The 18,700-nt window shown below is 33.5% G+C and overlaps 1 protein-coding gene across 9 annotated transcripts in view; it reads left to right on the plus strand.

Annotated features, from left to right (window-relative positions):
- The first annotated feature begins 1,583 nt into the window (after positions 1–1,583).
- MCTS1 (malignant T-cell-amplified sequence 1 homolog) overlaps positions 1,584–18,700 on the plus strand; it is a 43,927-nt gene continuing 26,810 nt past the window's right edge. For 8 of the 9 annotated variants that reach the window (XR_015042931.1, XR_015042932.1, XR_015042933.1 and 5 more), the window contains exons 1-2: positions 1,584–1,740; positions 2,488–2,640. Coding sequence is in view for 5 of the 9 variants with exons in the window: in XM_085823216.1 (XP_085679342.1) it covers positions 1,730–1,740; positions 2,488–2,640 (164 nt within the window). In the remaining 4 variants the exon portion in view is untranslated. The remainder of the gene's footprint in view (positions 1,741–2,487; positions 2,641–18,700) is intronic. The other variant, XM_085823219.1, reaches the window with a different exon arrangement.

Consider the following 18,700-nt stretch of genomic DNA (forward strand, 5'->3'; position numbering starts at 1 on the left):
TAACATTTATGTGAATGACATCCCTACAACACATGACACAACCATTGCAATGTATGCAGACGATACAGCGATCCTTACCCAAAGTGCATTTGCTGGTTCAGTCATCCAACGACTACAAAATTGCATACACTTACTTGAGACTTGACTCACTAAGTGGAAAATCCAGGTAAATGTAGACAAGACACAGGCCATCATGTTGACAAGGAAATAGAAATTCAAGAAAAATGTCTCATTCTATGGAACCTCAATACCATGGGCCAAGCAAGTCCCTTATCTTGGGGTGACCCTCACTAAAACTCTCTCATAGATCCCACACATCACAGCTATCATAAAGAAGTTTCGAGCTCGTAAAGCTAGACTCTCCCCCTTAATTGCTCGAAACAGTGTTTTGTCTATAGATAATAAGTTGCTCATTTATAAATCCATCTTGCGACCATTACTTTGTTATGCCTGCTCTGTTTGGGCGTACTCTAACAGTAACGGTAGAAAAAGATTGCAAACTGCTCAAAATAGCACACTGAGACAAATTACAAATGCACAATGGTACATTGGAAACCGACGCATTCACGAAGAGCTAAGGATCTGACAACTTAGATGCCATTGCTACAAAATTGCCAAAAGATTTCGTGCTAAGCAGAACACCGTTCACAACTCTGCTGTTAAAATTGCCAGCTATAACCCCTATGATCTTGCTAACATTAACCGTCCTTTGGCCATCCTGAATCCCTGGATCATGTAACCTGTCACTTGTTTGCCATTATTTACTAGGCACTTGCTATTATGTTTGCAATATGTAACACTGCTTATACTAATCTGTCTTTTTGTTTATGTGCTTATATAACTCGTATGTAATGTTGCTTCTTATCTCCCATATCTATTATCTTGGATTCGAGATGCCAACCTCACTTAAAAATTTCACTAACCTGTTTATTCCAGGTAATCACCAGCTCGGCGGCTCTCTGCTTCTGCTTTACCAATTCACTTTAAAAATTTCAAACATGAGGTAAAACTTTAACTATAAGTCCTTACATTTATTTTTTAACATTGAACAACAATAGTAATGCTAAATCTGTAATATGCATAAACCCAACTTTATTAATATGAGGGAGAAAAAAAAACCTTCTATACATGTATTGGTTATGCTCTAACAATGTTCGTAAAGATATCTAATGTAGGTAAGGCTCTTAGCCTAGGTACCCAGATGTCCTGAACTCCAATAAAGATAATGAATGAATGAATGAACGGAGAAGCAAAAAACCTGAAAAACATACACATATAATAATTATTTATTCAATAAAATACTCAATTTAGAGCAAGCACATCCCTAAAATGAAATTGGTTTCCAGTGGAATCCTGTGCTCAACCGGAAATCTGGAAACCATACTTTTAATGAATTCAAACGAATGAAGCGCAATGTAAAAATATATAAAACACGGCATTAAAATAAATTCATGAAAAAATCACAAATCGTACAAAACGGCAATAAGAATGAGCCGAAACTTACGCGAAATAAGTTGTCGAGAAAGTAGATATTCCTACATCCCAGAAAATCTCGTAATTCCTCCTATTTCTTCTTCCTATCCTCCAATCCTCCCTATCCTTCCGTTCCGTTCCTCTTGTGAAGATCTTCTGCGAGCAACGATTTCGAGTAATGCATGTGAGCTGTGAATTATGATAAAAAGTGTGACTTAATTCTTAGGAATTTCACATTATATTTAATTTTTGCAAAATGTTTAAAAAGTAAGTAATATTTTGTTTGCATTGTTATGGACGAAATACATATGAAATGTGATAAACTTATTATTTAATCCTATGTTTATATTCTGCTTTCCGAATATATCAATACTGAATACATCATCACTGAAAACGAATTTCTGTGATTAATTCATGATTTTACATGGTTCTATATTCATGATTAAAAATTATAGTAAATCTAATATATATAGACATATTAGTAGTTTATATGTAAAATTAGACCTAAAGACTTTCAGTTGAAGATATTCATACAGTTTGCTATATCTGATTTTCATACTCTTAAAAATTTGCTTATAACAATATAAAGTAACATTAAGTATCTAGGAAAGTGGATAGAACTAGAAGTTTCGTTCCATTATTCTCAGGCAGGACCGGCGTTGGACCATTTTGCCGTCCGTTGCGAACTCCGCAAATCCAAAACTCGCCACCCGATTCCTGCTTCTAAAAATTTTGCCGCCACTGAATTCTGCCGCCCAGTGCGATTGCACCGGTTGCACACGTTCTGGCGCCGGCTGTGGTCTCAGTGTACCTTTCTCTAGTTTCATGTATAACCATTATTATTAAATTATATTATTTATTTTATGGTGACACTTGTAACTTCAGGCTAAATATTAAATTATATTATTTATTTTATGATGACACTTGTAACTTCAGGCTAAATTTGTACTTATTTGTTTTATTCTAATATTTTAAAAAATTGTTTTAATCAAAATGATTTATCTGCCTTTAAAGATTTGATGAAAAAGATCATGTATCTGGAGTTACACAGTTAAAATCTTCTGTTCAAAAAGGTATTCGCACGAAGCTACTGGAACAGTTCCCTTATTTGGATGATTACATGAATCAGATTCTTCCTAAGAAAGAAAATCTTAGAGTTGTAAAGTGGTAAGTTGTACTTAATCATGTACCTAGTAATATTATATTTGTGTTTTTAACCATTTTTATTCCATGCACTTCCTTTACCAATGCTGAGTGATTAACCCTCCCTCTGCAATTAAAAAATTCGAAAAATACATATACATTTATTGAAATTTAGATTATGTTTAAATGCGTTTATAAATTGAGTGAGAAAAGGCATAAAAAATGTTGAAAAATCCCAAAATGTGAATAAAAGTAGTTTCTCATATGCATAAAATAACTGTAAATTCATAATGGGTAAATAAAAGGCTGACTGCATTCCTCTCTGAACTATCAAATTCCCTTTCAATTGGGAGCCCCTGTTTTATACATGTATGTATGTATGTAAATGTATATGCTGATCAGCAAAAGCAATTTAGACTGTCCTAAACTGTAAAAATATACATGCTGGAATAATGTGCATGGCATGGGACAAAGTGGGAAGTTTATTTAATAGCTGTTGAGGATGCTGAGACATCTTTTTTTGACTATATATGTAAATTTTAGGTGAAGGCTGTTGTTTTAAGCATTTCTGATCAAGGCCAGGTTATAATGAGCTGAAGGCTAGGAATGAGTATTTTTTTAAACGGCTTTCTTATCAGGTAGTTGCAAGCTGCCATTTTTAGTACCTATGAAAAGTATAAGGACAGTAAATAGACACTGCAGTGTTGGACATTCATAGATGTTATGTACTGTCCTGCTTGGTGAAGGCAAATAAGTCACTGCAGAAAGGGCTCAGCTAATGAGCCTTGAACCAAGGAAAAGCAAGTATATTTGAGCTCACTGTTTATTGGGCTTTTATTATATATGTCTATTACACTTCATTGGACTCTGTTGGATATAAGATTCTGCAGCAGATGCCCTTCTTGTGTGCCCAGCATCATCAATGTCTATGGCTGCATTGGGCTGTGAAACTCGTTTTGGATCATGCAACAATGGAAATAAGATAATGGATCAGATAGATTTCAATTGCATCACATCAATGTCCTGTGTAAAGATATGCTGTTCTTCCAGGTAAACAATTGATTGGCACATGTACCCACGGGATGGATATAAACGACCTGATTGTGGAGGTATTATATTTTAGGCGACATTCCCATGATCTCTTGGATCAGAAAATCTCGTCGATTAGTGGAGGATGTTTTTGATTAACATACAAATATACACTTTCATTACTTCTGTCTGGACCACAGGAATCCAGGTGAATGGTGCTTCTTATCATTACACCAGAATTTTACTGTATTGATTTGAGAACCATGCTGATGGATTTAGCTTGTTATTGTATCTCCTGAGTTGCCAGATATTAATTTGAGTACATCTGGAATGCCATAGAGCCCTGTTCATAACTCATCAATCACCTCATTGTAATCAGTGGGAACTACATGACCTTTCATCTGAATCATAACATGCTTTCATCCAAATTGGTTCAGCCTTGAAAAAATATATGTATTGTAGTACAATTTAACTCTTTGACGTGCAGTGTTCGCACCCTGAAACAACACCTCATAACAGAAGAAAACCAGGACACTGGATTGTGATGTCGCAAGTAGTTGTCCGAGTCGAAACTTTGAGAAGGCAAAGAAACGAAATAGGCTACATACTAGTGCCGTACTTAACATTGCTTTCACTATTTGATATAGATATTTGGGTTGGATTTTATTCAAAGATTCAACCCTTTTGTCATTTATAAGCAGCATGATTAATATTTCTCGGATTTTAATATATTAAGAAAATAAACAAATAAGATTTTTATAAATTCTTTGGCCAAATAAATGGTAAACATTCACCTTGTAGGTTGTCAATAAACTAAAATTTAATAATGAAAACAAATACCACAAACCTATCAATAAAAATAATAAAAAAATATGAAAAATGCAACAAAATCTAACTTGCTTTTTATCCTTAGTAGCCATCTTTGCTTTGCAGACTTCTTGTCTATTTATTTCTGCTTGTTTAAGTTCACTTCGAAGGTTCAAAAAGATCTTTTGGATCATTTTCACAACATGTCACTGCAGCACATGTTATTTAATCCAATGGAATTACGAAAGTATAACATCGCGAGTGCAATTAATATAAAAATTCAAAAGATTCGCCAGACGTTCATCGTTCGGCAGTACTATGGGGCTTTGAACTTGTTGGAAGGAGCGAAGTTCGTCAGACGACTACCTGTGACATCAGAGCTTCCTCTCGCTTCAGTGTCCTGGCTTCCTTCTGTAAGGAAGTGTTGTCTGAAACCAATTTTCAAATATTTTTCCTCCTCTTCTTTCTAAAAGTTTTGAGTGAAAATCAATTTATTACTGATCTTTTACCTCTAAATAACACAAAATGATTGCAGAATCGTACATGTTTTAGGTCTTAGTATTTCAAATCGGATGCCTTTTAAAATTCGTTTTCAATGAGGCAAAATAACTTCCTTTTATTAATATAAACAACTTTAAATTTCAAAAGCTATTCATCGCACATCATGATTTCTATCATAAACAATAAAAAATTGCAATAATTAAACTGCATATATATAAAAAAACTCTCTATATGTATGGCATTTGCTTCGTGGTTTCAGGGCGCGACGACTTTCCACTAGAGCATTATGTCGCAATGCTCACAATCCTCTAGAGGCTCGGTGATCGTGCCTTGAAACCACTGCTCTTCATAATGGCGTTTGCTTGGTTCTCAAATAGGAATGTTTATTTTTACCCAGATATAGATAAGGGGCTTTGAAACCACAGAGTTATTTTATTACTAAACAATACATACACCTGCCCAATAAAAAGGTATTTCTTTTCCAGAGACTTTTCTCTGACCTCAACACACTTGCTCCCCAAACTAGTATTGTGATTTTATAAATTATTTCATGTGGTTTAAATTTAATATACTTTGGTGTAATTAAAAATAGAAATCGCATGAAGTTTTATTTAAATTAAAAATATTTTCTGAATATTTTGGGACAAAATACACATAAAATAAGTATGAATGGGAAACGAATGATCCGTACCAAAATCAAAAAGTCAAAGCTTCCCCCCCCCCAATTAACATAAAAAACCCCACAAATTTCATGGGCCAGATGAAAAGAAATTAAATAATGCTGGACATATACCATTGAAATTTAGATCCAGGCAGTATACATTTTGGATAGAACAAGATACATGAGCGAAACGTGCAATGTGGTTCTTCGCATGTACCAAAAAGACAAAACATGCTTTGAACAGCGTCCCCCCCCAAAAAAAAAGTTCTTTGAAATTAAAAAAAAAAAAAAGTTTTTTTAATCCTTATTTTACTGAGTTTTTTAATTCATTTATCTGAACGTCTTTATTATGTAGACACTTATATTTTCACTGCTATAGAAAAATTACATAAATGTTTATTTTTAAATTTTTCCTGACGATTTACTTTGTAAAATAATGTAAAAAAATGACATATAATGCAATTCTTACATACATTTAAAAAAAAAAAGTTCATAAATTTCGTCATTTATTGAAAATGCGCATGGCAAAAGGTAAGTTTTTTCCCCCTACTACCTCAGTAAATTTCAAAGTTCTAGATGCGCGGTAGTTTCACAGTGCGACCACCACCTACAAAACAATGTGATGCTAAAGCAAAGTTTAAAGTTTAAAGAAATTAAACATTTAGCAGTAGTAGCAATAAAAGCTCCCTGAGATATCATGTTGTGCAGACATTGAAGACAATAAAAGATTTTAAACTTAACCAATTTATTAACAATATAATAAAGAATAAAAACACAGAAAATAAATTTCAACAATATCAGAGTCTTAGGAAAAATATAATATAACCATCATTCATCAAATAATATTTTTACCTGGTCTCCAAAACACTGGCATTCAATACAAACAAAAATGTCCTAAACATTAATTATGCGGCCTAAAAATGAAGTTGGCTACACATTCAAAACGTCCATGATCAATGGTTGAGAAAACACCTGAAAATTTAAATGAAGTTCTTGAAAGCACTTAAAACCAGCCTAACTCCATTTGCACGAGGAATCGCCGCTCACGTATTTTAAATGCCGCCTTTATTGAAGAACATGGATGCCGCCCACGGCAGTCACTCATATGGTAGCCTCTGGAACCAAGGAATTTATTCCGGAACAATAATCTTGTGGACATGAACCAAGGAACTTTATTCAGGAACAGCCATCCCGCAAACCGAAACCAAGGCACTTTATTCACCGGACTGCATGTATCCTTCTGAAGGGGCTGGAAACCGCTCACTCAAGTGCCAGGAAAGCAGGAACTAAAAGAAGGAGAACTAGAAGGAGTGAGCCAGAGCGACGCGAGATACTTATAGCAGTAGTAGGCATGACGTCATCTCACGGCAACCAATTAGCTATCGGCACGAATCGGCTTTCCAGATGACGTAACATCACTTTCGTTTTTGCATCTTAATTAGGCTGAAACAGTCCGTTCTCAACGCAAACAGTGGCAGTAAGAAAAAGAAGTAGAAGTAACTACTATATTACATTAAAATAAGAACTAAACTAAATAAACATTTCAAGGAGGAGAGATGATGCAGTAAAAGGTTTACAATAAGTTATATTTTCCAACATAATAGGCAAGAGTGGATTTTTTTTAATTCATATATTCATCTCTATGGTCATAACATTCAATTTCTAGAGTTTTTAGTTTAAAAAATTATTTAAAAAATATTTGGCGCATCAAAGGGTTAACCATTTTATATTATTTGTTTTGGGGATACTCAGATAACAGGCACTTGGTAAGGTTCCTGAAATCGCGTTCGCCAACTTGGGCGATAGGTGCCAAACAATGGGAAGAGTGTTTAGGTTGCTAGCCCAGATGTTAACTAAGATAGGGAATACTAACTAAGATAGACTAAGATAACTAAGATAGGATTTGGTTTGGTTTATTTAACCCTTTCAGGACGGGCGTCCCAACCACGCATCAGTAAAGATCGCATTCAGAGGACGGGTGATGCGTATACGCATTTTAAGGTGGAACGTTTTAAAGGTCACTAAATGGTGTCCTGTGTCCATTACTTTTGAAATGAACACAGTTTTAGGTTCCTGACCTTGACTTTGATATATTCTGCTTGACTTTGGTATTTTACTCATCAGTTGTTCGAGGGTGGGGGGTAAGCATAAACAGAGGTGGGCTCTTTAAATCGCTGCGTGCTAATGAAAACATTCTCGTATCTGATTTATATCCAATTTTTTTTTTATTCTATTTTTTCCCCTCTACTATGTATGGTCTTTTAGGGTTACTGTGCGGAGTTTTTTTACGTTTTGCATTGCCTTCAGATATATTTCCGTTCCTTCTTTTTTTTATTTAGGAAAGCCTTACCTCCAGTTTATTATGGCGGGAAGGCGCTATTTATCAGAGGAAGAATATCCTCGTATGGTTAGTGAACCATTTACTAACGCAAATGAGAATACTGATTCATTTTCTAAAGAGTTTAAAAAGTGATACTTTTTCTAAGAGTTACAAAGTGATACTTCTCTGTGCTTCGAGATTTACCACACTCGTTTTCATTTTAAATTTTGTTACTTCTTACTGTAAATAGTCTTTATTGTGTTCTTTTTATTAATTTTAAACTTTATTGATGGATTTTATCAATTAAAACTTTGTAATAATTTGAATAATGCTTCCAAAAATTATTTTAGAAGATAAGCAATTTTTTAAGTATATTTTCATGTAAAATAAAGAAAAAAATGTTTTAAGGGCTCTGTACAGGACGGAGGTTTTAGCGATGCAAAACCTCCGTCCTGTACGGTGACTGCCTTTGATTCTCTTCCGTCCTGCACGAGCGTCTTAAACAAAGGTGCGCCGTCGCGAAAAGGTTAATTACGGCAAAGCACACTAGGGCTATCTGCCTAAGGGGAGAGATGCCTTCGTGGAGGACTTTCTAAGGGAAACTGGCTCGTATACACGTTACACATGGGGAAAACCGCGAAAACGGCCATGCAGCCAGCCCGTTCGCGGGATTCGAACCTCGGACCGAACTACCAGTGTTCAGCGACTTACCGCTCGGCCGCTGGTGGGCGATAGGGAAAAGGAAAGGGATATTTTCTTTCTATATGGTTGATACTTTGCATTGGGTGTCGTGACTTTGCAGATAAATCTTTGTGCTGATGATCACATGACTTTGTCAGTACCACAGAGTATAATTATAGTAGACACTTTGAATTCTCTGTTTAATTATTTTCTAAATAAATTAATTATATTTGTAATTAGAATAAGATAATTTTATTTTTATACACGAAAATTACAAAATATGCTTCTTTTCCCTACTTATGGCTCACATTATCCCATGTGTATTTACATATAATTAATTTCTAAATAAAATAATTACACTTCTAATCAGAATAAAATTATTTCATTTTTATAGAATAAAATATACTCTTTTTCTAACTTATTGCTCGTATTTCCAGATAATTTCTAATTAGAATGAAAATTTTTTTATTACCTACTTAATATTTAAATGTATAGGAGTTTGGCCATAACAAACAGGAAAGTAAATTAATTGTACTTCTAATACGAATATATATATAATTTATGGAAGTCGTTTGTTTAATCTAACCAAATGCCTTTTTTCTAATTAGGTCCTTGTGTAAATGCAATTAGGATTATTTAGAATATCAAAAGCACTCCCGGGCTATTTGCATAAGGAGAGGAAAGTCTGTTAGCCATGGCTTGAGACGAACTACCAGTATGCAACAGTTTTATCCTTCAGCTGCTGAAAGACACCCTGTATCATAAAAACAGTTTTTTAACCCATCATAAACCATTGGCCAAAACATGAGCATTTCTTTATTTTTTCACAAGAAACGAATGTAACTTAATTAAATTTGTATCTTCAAATCGTTGAAAACGATTTATATTTTTCTGACATTTTACTCATATTCATGTTTAATAGTAATGAATGCAAAATAAACAGAAACTTCAAATAAGTAAAAGAGAGAAATCTTTGCATCACTATATTTGCAACAAATGCATAACTGAAATGCATTCGCCAACCACATAAAATTGCTTCGGGGGCCACCAGTTTGAAACCACTGTTATAGACAATGTTCAGATTGTACACAAATAATATTTTAGTTGCACCAAAATAATATTTTAGGATTTAACTTTTCATGGAATAAATACAGACGACTTCGAATAACTTTATCCTATTCTATTTGATTGGTCTCTTTCTGAAATTTAAACAATTGCGTAACGCCGTGAAAAGGCATAGAAGTGCTTGTTACAAATCTTGTTTCCCTGCAGTTTTGCAGTTCAGGATTACATTTCTTTGGTTGCCTACATGAAAACTACTTTTGCAATTAAACAAGAAAAAAAGAATAAAAATAAACCTCTTAACCTTATTAATCGAAATTATGAGCATAAAAGAATCTGGGATGTAAAATATAAACCTGATTGGATGATTGAATAGCCTGGAATATGTTTTGAGGATGCAGTATAATATTATTGTGGAATTACATGCATATTTTTTTATTTTAAACTTTCATCGTTAACTACAGTCAAAAGTCATTAATTCGGACACCCATAATTCGGAATGATCTATAATCCGGACCTCAGTTTACGCGTGCGCGTAAGACCTTTTACGACTGCGCGTATGAGTGTGCGCAAGTGCAGAATACGTTTTCGCGTGCACGTTTTATGTATAATTAACGTATAAGCTAAAATTATCTAATTATCTATTTCAGTTAATGTTGATGATTGCGTTGTTCCTTAATTTTCGAATTGGATCCGGCTTATTATTTTTTGCAGACTGTAAGAGCAATTTTATAAAAGTAAGCTAAACTTTTGATTATATCAAATAGAATTTCCGATATATATTTGTTAATATGTAAAGGATCTAAAGCGAAAGTATGTTTTGAAATCCGAAATCTGTTTATCAATTTCACGTTGCTCGGCGAGGGGAACGCCGCGGAGGGCGCGTAATGAATTGGAAGTTGATCTGTCAGCACTATCCTTATCTTCAGCGCACATGTTTTTATTTTATTTGGCTTATAATTCCTTACCAAATGTATTTCATCTCAATATGCTCCGTCTTTGATATGATTTAAAACAAGTTCCTCGTCATTATAATTCGCTTCGGATAGCGAAGAAAAGTGACAGAGGTTATTGAAAACGAAAAAATTTTGATTGACAAATTAGTCGGTGTTCTCAACACAGCAATTATAGGACTTGAACAGCGGAACTTTGTAACTGAACAAGAAATTATTTCTGTTTAATAGAATTAAAGAGAAAGTATTATCACATGAAATGCAAAGCAAAACTTAAACAACTTACATTGAAAGAAATGTTTAATAAAGTAAACAAATAAATATTAAGCTGTTTCTTTTTGCAAATTTTGATACCCTTTAGATCATAATTGTTCTTTATTTCATAAATTACGGTTTCATATTTTTTATTTTAGAATTTCTGCATGCCATCTTACGAGAGTTAAACTGATGATCTATAATCCAGAATCGCCGAAGTCCCGACGAGTCCGGATTAACGACTTTTGACTGTATATGATATATATCACATTTTCGTGATTATTACTGCATTTATCTAAAGAATATGTTTTCAAACATACATAGTACAAAGTCCGTAATCTGGACTCCTCGAGACTTTGGCGATTCCGGATTATAGATCATCAGTTTAAATCTGGTAAGATGGCATGTAGAAATTATACAATTAAAAATATGAAACCATTTATGAAATAAAGAGCAATTATGATCTAAAGGGTATCAAAATTTACAAACAAAAAAGCTTAAGATTTATTAGTTTACTTTATTAAACATTTCTTTCATTGTAAGTTGCTTCGTTTTTTGTGCTAATACTTTCTCTTTAATTTTATAAACAGACATAATTTCTTGTTCAGTTACTAAGTTCCACTGTTTAAGTCCTGTAATTGCTGTGTCGAGAATACCAACTAACTTGTCAATCGAAATTTTTTCGTTTTCAATAACCTCTCTGTCACTTTCTTCACTATGGGAAGTGCGCATTAAACACATTACGCGCATACGTAAAACATACAAAAAAAAAAGTTTGTGCCTTTGAAGTCTGCATTATAGATCATTCCGGATAATGGACGTCCGGATTTCAGACTTAGTACTGTATAACCATTTTTATAATTATTCAAATTAATGGGAAGAATTAAAAATGAGAAGTATAAAAGTTAATAATGCTGGAGTTATATACAGTCAAAAGTCGTTAATTCGGACACCCATAATCCGGACCTCAAAGCTACAAACTTTCTGCGCATGCGTCACGTTCACGCATGCGCACAGGCGTTTACGAGGGCGCGTAAGACACTTACGGCTGCGAATATGTTTGTGCGCATGCGCGTTTAATGTGTAACGGAGTTATACGCTAAGCTAAAGTTATCTAATTCAGTTAATGTTGCAGATTGCGTTGTTCCTTAATCTTCGAATTGGATCCGGCTTATTATTTTTTGCAGACTGTTAGAGCAATTTTATAAAAGTAAGCTTGAACTTTCGAATATGTCAAATAGAATTTCCGATATATATTTACTACAAAGCGAAAGTATGTTTTGAAATCCGAAATCTGTTTATCAATTTCACCCTGCTCTGCGGCAGAGGGGGGGGCAGAAACGTTATTATTAGATTATGATAGATTAGAAAGATTATGTCAAATAGAATTTCCAATATATATTTATTAATATGTAATTTGTATCTACAAAGCGAAAGTATGTTTTCAAATCCGAAATCTGTTTATCAATTTCATGCCACCGATTGGAAGTTGATCTGTCAACACTATCTTTATCTTCAGAGCAGATGTTTTTATTTTATTTGGATTATAATTCCGTACTAAGTTTAGTATTTCATCTGGTCTTTGATATGATTTAAATCAAGTTCCTCATCATTATAATTCACTTCGGATAGTGAAGAAAGTGACCCAGAGGTTATTGAAAACGAAAACATTTCGATTGACAAATTAGTCGGTATTCTCAACACAGCAATTATAGGACTTGAACAGCGGAACTTTGTAACTAAACAAGAAATTATGTCTGTTTAATAGAATTAAAGAGAAAGTATTATCACATGAAACGAAGCAACTTACATTGAAGGAAATGTTTAATAAAGTAAACAAATAAATATTAAGTTTTTTCTTTTTGTAAATTTTGATACCCTTTAGATCATAATTGTTCTTTATTTCATAAATTACGGTTTCATATTTTTACTTTTGTAATTTTTGCATGCCATCTTACCAGATTTAAACTGATGATCTATAATCCGGAAAAATCGATAATCCAGAATCGCCGAAGTCCCGACGAGTCCGGATTAACGACTTTTGACTATATATCATAATATTAAGTACTAAGATGAAAAAAAGTACGTAGATTTACTTAATCACAACAATAACTAATCGTGTTTACAATTTGTTCTACTTAAATGGCTTATCATCTCAATGCAAACACTACACTTTGAGTTACGTGATTTTTGGCCAGCAGAGCTTTTACCCCCCCCCCCGATATTGGGCTGAAGAAAGAATTTTTGGAAGGTGCCTTTTGATGCCATTTCCCTCTTGGCGTAAAAAAGTCCTCCCGAGGATATCATGATATTTCGCGATTCAAGATGGCGGAACAAATTGCGCCAAGTGCCACTTATTGCCAAGTTGCGCCAAGTGCTGCCATTTTCCCTTTGTTTTATATGTGATATTAAAGCACAAGGAAAAGACGGAACACTGTCAATGTGTGATTAGACCCATATTGAAGAAGATTTTTGATTGCGTAGTATGCTAGTAATGCTAACTTGGTAATATCTAAAGAACTTGGCAGTCGAGGCAGTTTTAATTCCATTTTTATTTGCAACTGATATTTGTGGCCACAATCACTTGGCACTCTAGTCGTGCCTTTCCACAGAAGATTTACAATTTTGATATTGTTAAGATAGAAAGCAAGCCAGCGAAATTACATCTTAGCACACTAGAGTGCAAAAGCTGAAAAACGTAGTTATGAAGAATGGAAGCACGCGAAGAGAAAAGTTTTGGTTTGCAATTCGGTGCTTGGTCGAGAGGCATCTGCATTATGGGTTAAGTAAGATCGCATGATTAATTTGAATGACGCAGTTTAGACTTAAGCGCTATTTTTAGGACAGATAGAGGAAGTTCCCAAATGAAATAGAAAATAATAGAGGTTATAGTGAATTAAGTTTAGAAGTTTGCTTTCATATTTTTTATCTTACACATTCCCCCCTTTCAAAAAGAAAAGGGCGTAGCGACAGAGAAGCCTTTTTAAAGAGAAAGAGTTAAAGCACTAGCAAATGTAAAAAAAAAAAAAAAAAAAAGCATAAATCACAAAATTTTTGTAACGTAAAGTATAATTTTTAAATGTCAATTTTTTTGAATAAATTTTTAATTTTTAGAGTCATTGAATTTTTCAGCATTTCAGCCCAAAAGTCTTTTCGTTTGAGAGTTCACATAATCATAATTTTTCAGGGAAGGTTCTTGCTATCACAGAATATCACAAAATAATCTTTTACATAATCATTACTTATAATTAAATGCCATAAATATTTATTATATTAATTTTCATATTGATAAATTATATTTTAATACCATAAATAATAGGATTAAGATTTTCAGAATTTATGGTTTCACCCTTATCATCTTTCATTTACAATTCCTGATTTTACCAAACTGGAAGCCTCGCAATACTTCTAAACAAACATATCCATCAATAGGGCTGTCCTCTTGAGCTAACCAGTGTGTTCTCTTCACTGGTGGCCCAGGGTGCCTAGGCAGTTACTTGAAAAGGCCTCCGTTCCTTGCATAAGGTAACTGGCCTTTGAGAACTGCACTAATACATTCCATAATAAAAAAATATAATAATAATAGTATAAAAAAATTACACACACTCATAAAATGAGAACCTCCAACATTATCTTACATGAAGAGGGTAAAAGGAACAACTTTACAGAGGTAATTACAGGCCTCTGCTTAGGAACCCAGTACTCCCTCGACATACACTATACTTAACATACAATCAACCCATAAATTTAACATGCATTTACCATATTTCATATTATGTATCTGTAATAATTTGACTTATTTTTTTACACCTACTTTATTTTTAGAATAATTATAAAATTCGTATTCAAAATTCTCAACAAATTTTCAAAAACATAACTTATCTTAATATCCTTCCCTATGAATAATTTAAATAGCTTAAAATTCGTTACTTAATTTGCCCACACATAATTATGAAAAATTAATGAACAAGAATTTCAGATTTTCTCAAAACAAATTGCAGAAATTTTAACCAAAGTTGAAATGAAAACTATAGAATCCGCAGCATATTAAATAATTTAGTTCCTGAGCTAGATTCACACGAATGTAATAGTTTTTGAGCTGTTGAAAAAGCGGAAGTGCAAATAATTTTCTGTCGCACATACTTGCAAACACTAACTCAGATCGACCTTGAACCCGCTGTAATGCTTAATTCCTAAACGGTAATTCACCGATGATTTCCTTTTCACTAGGCATTCGAACTTCTCAATTTATCAAGAGATTACTTTCAATCTGTAAACACTACGCATGATTATTTTTTTGAAGCACTTGCAAAACACCACAGCAGAAGAATGATCTGTTATTTTTTAAACACTAAAAAAACAAACTTGATGATTCACTTCTTTCACATTATCTTGGATTTATCACAAAACGATGATTTGAAGAGCTGAACTAAATTTTCCATTGAGGTTTCAGGCTGCAGGAAACAATCCTACCGGCTAATTGTGATAATAAAAGCAAAGGAAAAGACGGAACACAGTCGATGCGTGATTAGACCCATATTGAAGAAGATTTTTGATTGCGTAGTATGCTAGTAATGCTAACTTGGTAATATCTAAAGAACTTGGCAGTCGAGGCAGTTTTAATTCCATTTTTATTTGCACCTGATATTTGTGGCCACAATCACTTGGCACTCTAGTCGTGCCTTTCCACAGAAGATTTACAATTTTGATATTGTTAAGATAGAAAGCAAGCCAGCGAAATTACATCTTAGCACACTAGAGTGCAAAAGCTGAAAAACGTAGTTATGAAGAATGGAAGCACGCGAAGAGAAAAGTTTTGGTTTGCAATTCGGTGATTTGTCGAGAGGCATCTGCATTATGGGTTAAGTAAGATCGCATGATTAATTTGAATGACGCAGTTTAGACTTAAGCGCTATTTTTAGGACAGATAGAGGAAATTCCCAAATGAAATAGAAAATAATAGAGGGTATAGTGAATTAAGTTTAGAAGTTTGCTTTCATATTTTTTAACTTACATATATATAAAGAAAGAAAAAACTTCTAGGTATCCCATCTTAAAACAGAAAAGTCTGACTCGCATATTTAAAATTTGGCAGCTTTGAAATTCCTTTTAAAAAAAAATTTAAGTGGTGATTTAAAAAAGTTTTCTGTCTTCTCTCTCTCTCTCAGTTTTTTTTTTTTTTTTTTTTTTTTTAAGTATGGTTTATGGTGATTACTTGTATATTTCTCTCCTTTTTCACTAATTTTATCTACAAAATTGTTATGTGAATAATTTAATTTAATTTGTGAAGGCCGCAGTTGCAGTAAGAATACAACAAATGAAAAGTATACATGGATAAACTACCAGTAACTATCACAATATATTAATAAATAAATTATTTGAAAGAAGCATTACATGGCAATAAAAATGCATAGTAATATTACAATATCTGTTACAGGTTCTTTATTTCTACTTCCTTGTGTCTTGAATCTGTCGCTACTGTTATTGTTACCCGCTGCTACTTTGTAGGCCTCATATCTCTGCCATCTGCTACAGCATGCAAATTGTCGGCATCATCGCAGCTGTCATTGTCTTTGTCATTATTTTCACTGTTTTTCACTGTTTTTTGTTCGCCGGCTAGGTTAAATTAAGGGCTAACTATGTTAGGTAGTTGGCCCTTAGTTACATTGGTAATGTCTGCTTCGGCTCTGTTTAGTATTAGGTTAGTTTCTTATTTTATCCTGACTTAAAAGCCCAAGTGGAGGCTTTCATGTAAGGCACAGAAGCAGCTATCTGTCATTATTTTTTTGACTGAATAAAAGGATATTTTAACCCTTCTTTAAACTCTGTCTTAAATACTTGAACCCAGCAATAAGTCGCTACTTAGTTCACTAGGTTCTTCTACATTTAACACAGACAAAGTACCGAGGAATGTTATAAATTAGTAAGACTGAAACCATCACTATGGGGATGAATCACTACAGGGACACAATTCAGTTGTGTAGAATTGCATTAATTTGTGTTTTGCAATCAATGATTAATGATCTGTTTAAAGACATTTTATCAAAGTTTGTAAAACAATCTTTGTAACTTTCAGATTCATCAAGAAGATTAGATATCCTTGTTTTCTTGAAACTCTTAGCATTGCTCGTCCATCAATCAAAGGCCATGCACCCAAAAGCTTTAAGCAAATTAATTAGCAAAGGTTACCTTAAGTTTCTAAGTTATTTTCAGTTTAAACATGCTTTTTTGTCTATTCTCGTTTCCCATTTACTTTTCCTTACCAGAACGAGTTTCACTATGGCGTTTTATGCAAATGAGGAATCCTTAATAACGTGTTTTTGCCATCTGGCTACTTCGTTCTTAAATCTACTGTGCTCTGCCATATTGTACATGCCGGTTGATAATCGCCGGCTAGGTTAAATTAAGGGCTAACTATGTTAGGTAGTTGGCCCTTAGTTACATTGGTAATGTCTGCTTCGGCTCTGTTTAGTATTAGGTTAGTTTCTTATTTTATCCTGACTTAAAAGCCCAAGTGGAGGCTTTCATGTAAGGCACAGAAGCAGCTATCTGTCATTATTTTTTTGACTGAATAAAAGGATATTTTAACCCTTCTTTAAACTCTGTCTTAAATACTTGAACCCAGCAATAAGTCGCTACTTAGTTCACTAGGTTCTTCTACATTTAACACAGACAAAGTACCGAGGAATGTTATAAATTAGTAAGACTGAAACCATCACTATGGGGATGAATCACTACAGGGACACAATTCAGTTGTGTAGAATTGCATTAATTTGTGTTTTGCAATCAATGATTAATGATCTGTTTAAAGACATTTTATCAAAGTTTGTAAAACAATCTTTGTCTTGCCTTCTAACTGTATATCATGTAATTTATAATAAAAAAATCATAAGAGAGGTAAAGATTGGTGATACTGCTTCAACTAACAAAGTAATGGGAGAGCTTTCAGAAGGAGACAAAAATAAGTTTTGTTTCCACTTTAGAAGTTATTTCTGCCGAATATGTAATTGCATACTATATAAATTTCCAATCAAGGATGAAGTGATTTTACATGTTAACGGTGCAGCTGTTTTTTTGCACGTGCATCTTTTTCTGGTATAAGATAATTTTTAATAGATGTTCTGTTTTACTTAGTTTAATTTTGAAAGACCATGGTATTGATGTTGCAACTGATAAATTGCAGTCACAATTTTGCAGTATACAATTAAAAAACTTGGATGAAGAAATAAAACCAGCAAGGATTGACACCCAGTGGAGTTTATTTGGAAAATAGAAAGGCGCTGATGGAATTTTACAGTCTAGAATAATGTTGGCCATCCTGACAATTTCCCATGAGTGAGAGGATTTTTAGTGTTTTTAATAAAATAAGGACTAAATTTATATCCAAATAGCAGGTTGCAACGTGCCACCAGGTACCTTCTACAAACTCCAACATGCTTTACTACAAGAATGTGCACTACTGAGATAGCCAGAGGTCAACAACACTATTTTGGCAGCATGCTTCAACATTGTCAAGCATGCATTTCAGCTAGAGAATATCATACCCATTATTAGCGTGACGTTTTCATTGCATGCTCTTTTGATGCATTTGGTGTTTTGCAATGTGATGGTTGTAAAACACAAGTTTTTGCATGTCTTTGCTTCATTGTTTGCATTGTGTTAATGCCACACTAACCTCTTGGGTTTATTTTTGTTTTATTCTATGTTTAGCCTTTCTTGCTTATTTTTTGAGTGTATATATCTTTGTTATTATGTGTGAAAAATCATGTGAAAAAGCATGAAAATATTATTTATTATAAAATTATATGAAACAAA

Source organism: Stegodyphus dumicola, chromosome 9 (assembly GCF_044657685.1).
Source record: "Stegodyphus dumicola isolate Sdum_Otavi_A_Nest chromosome 9, ASM4465768v1".
In the NCBI taxonomy this organism is placed as follows: Eukaryota; Metazoa; Arthropoda; class Arachnida; order Araneae; family Eresidae; genus Stegodyphus; species Stegodyphus dumicola.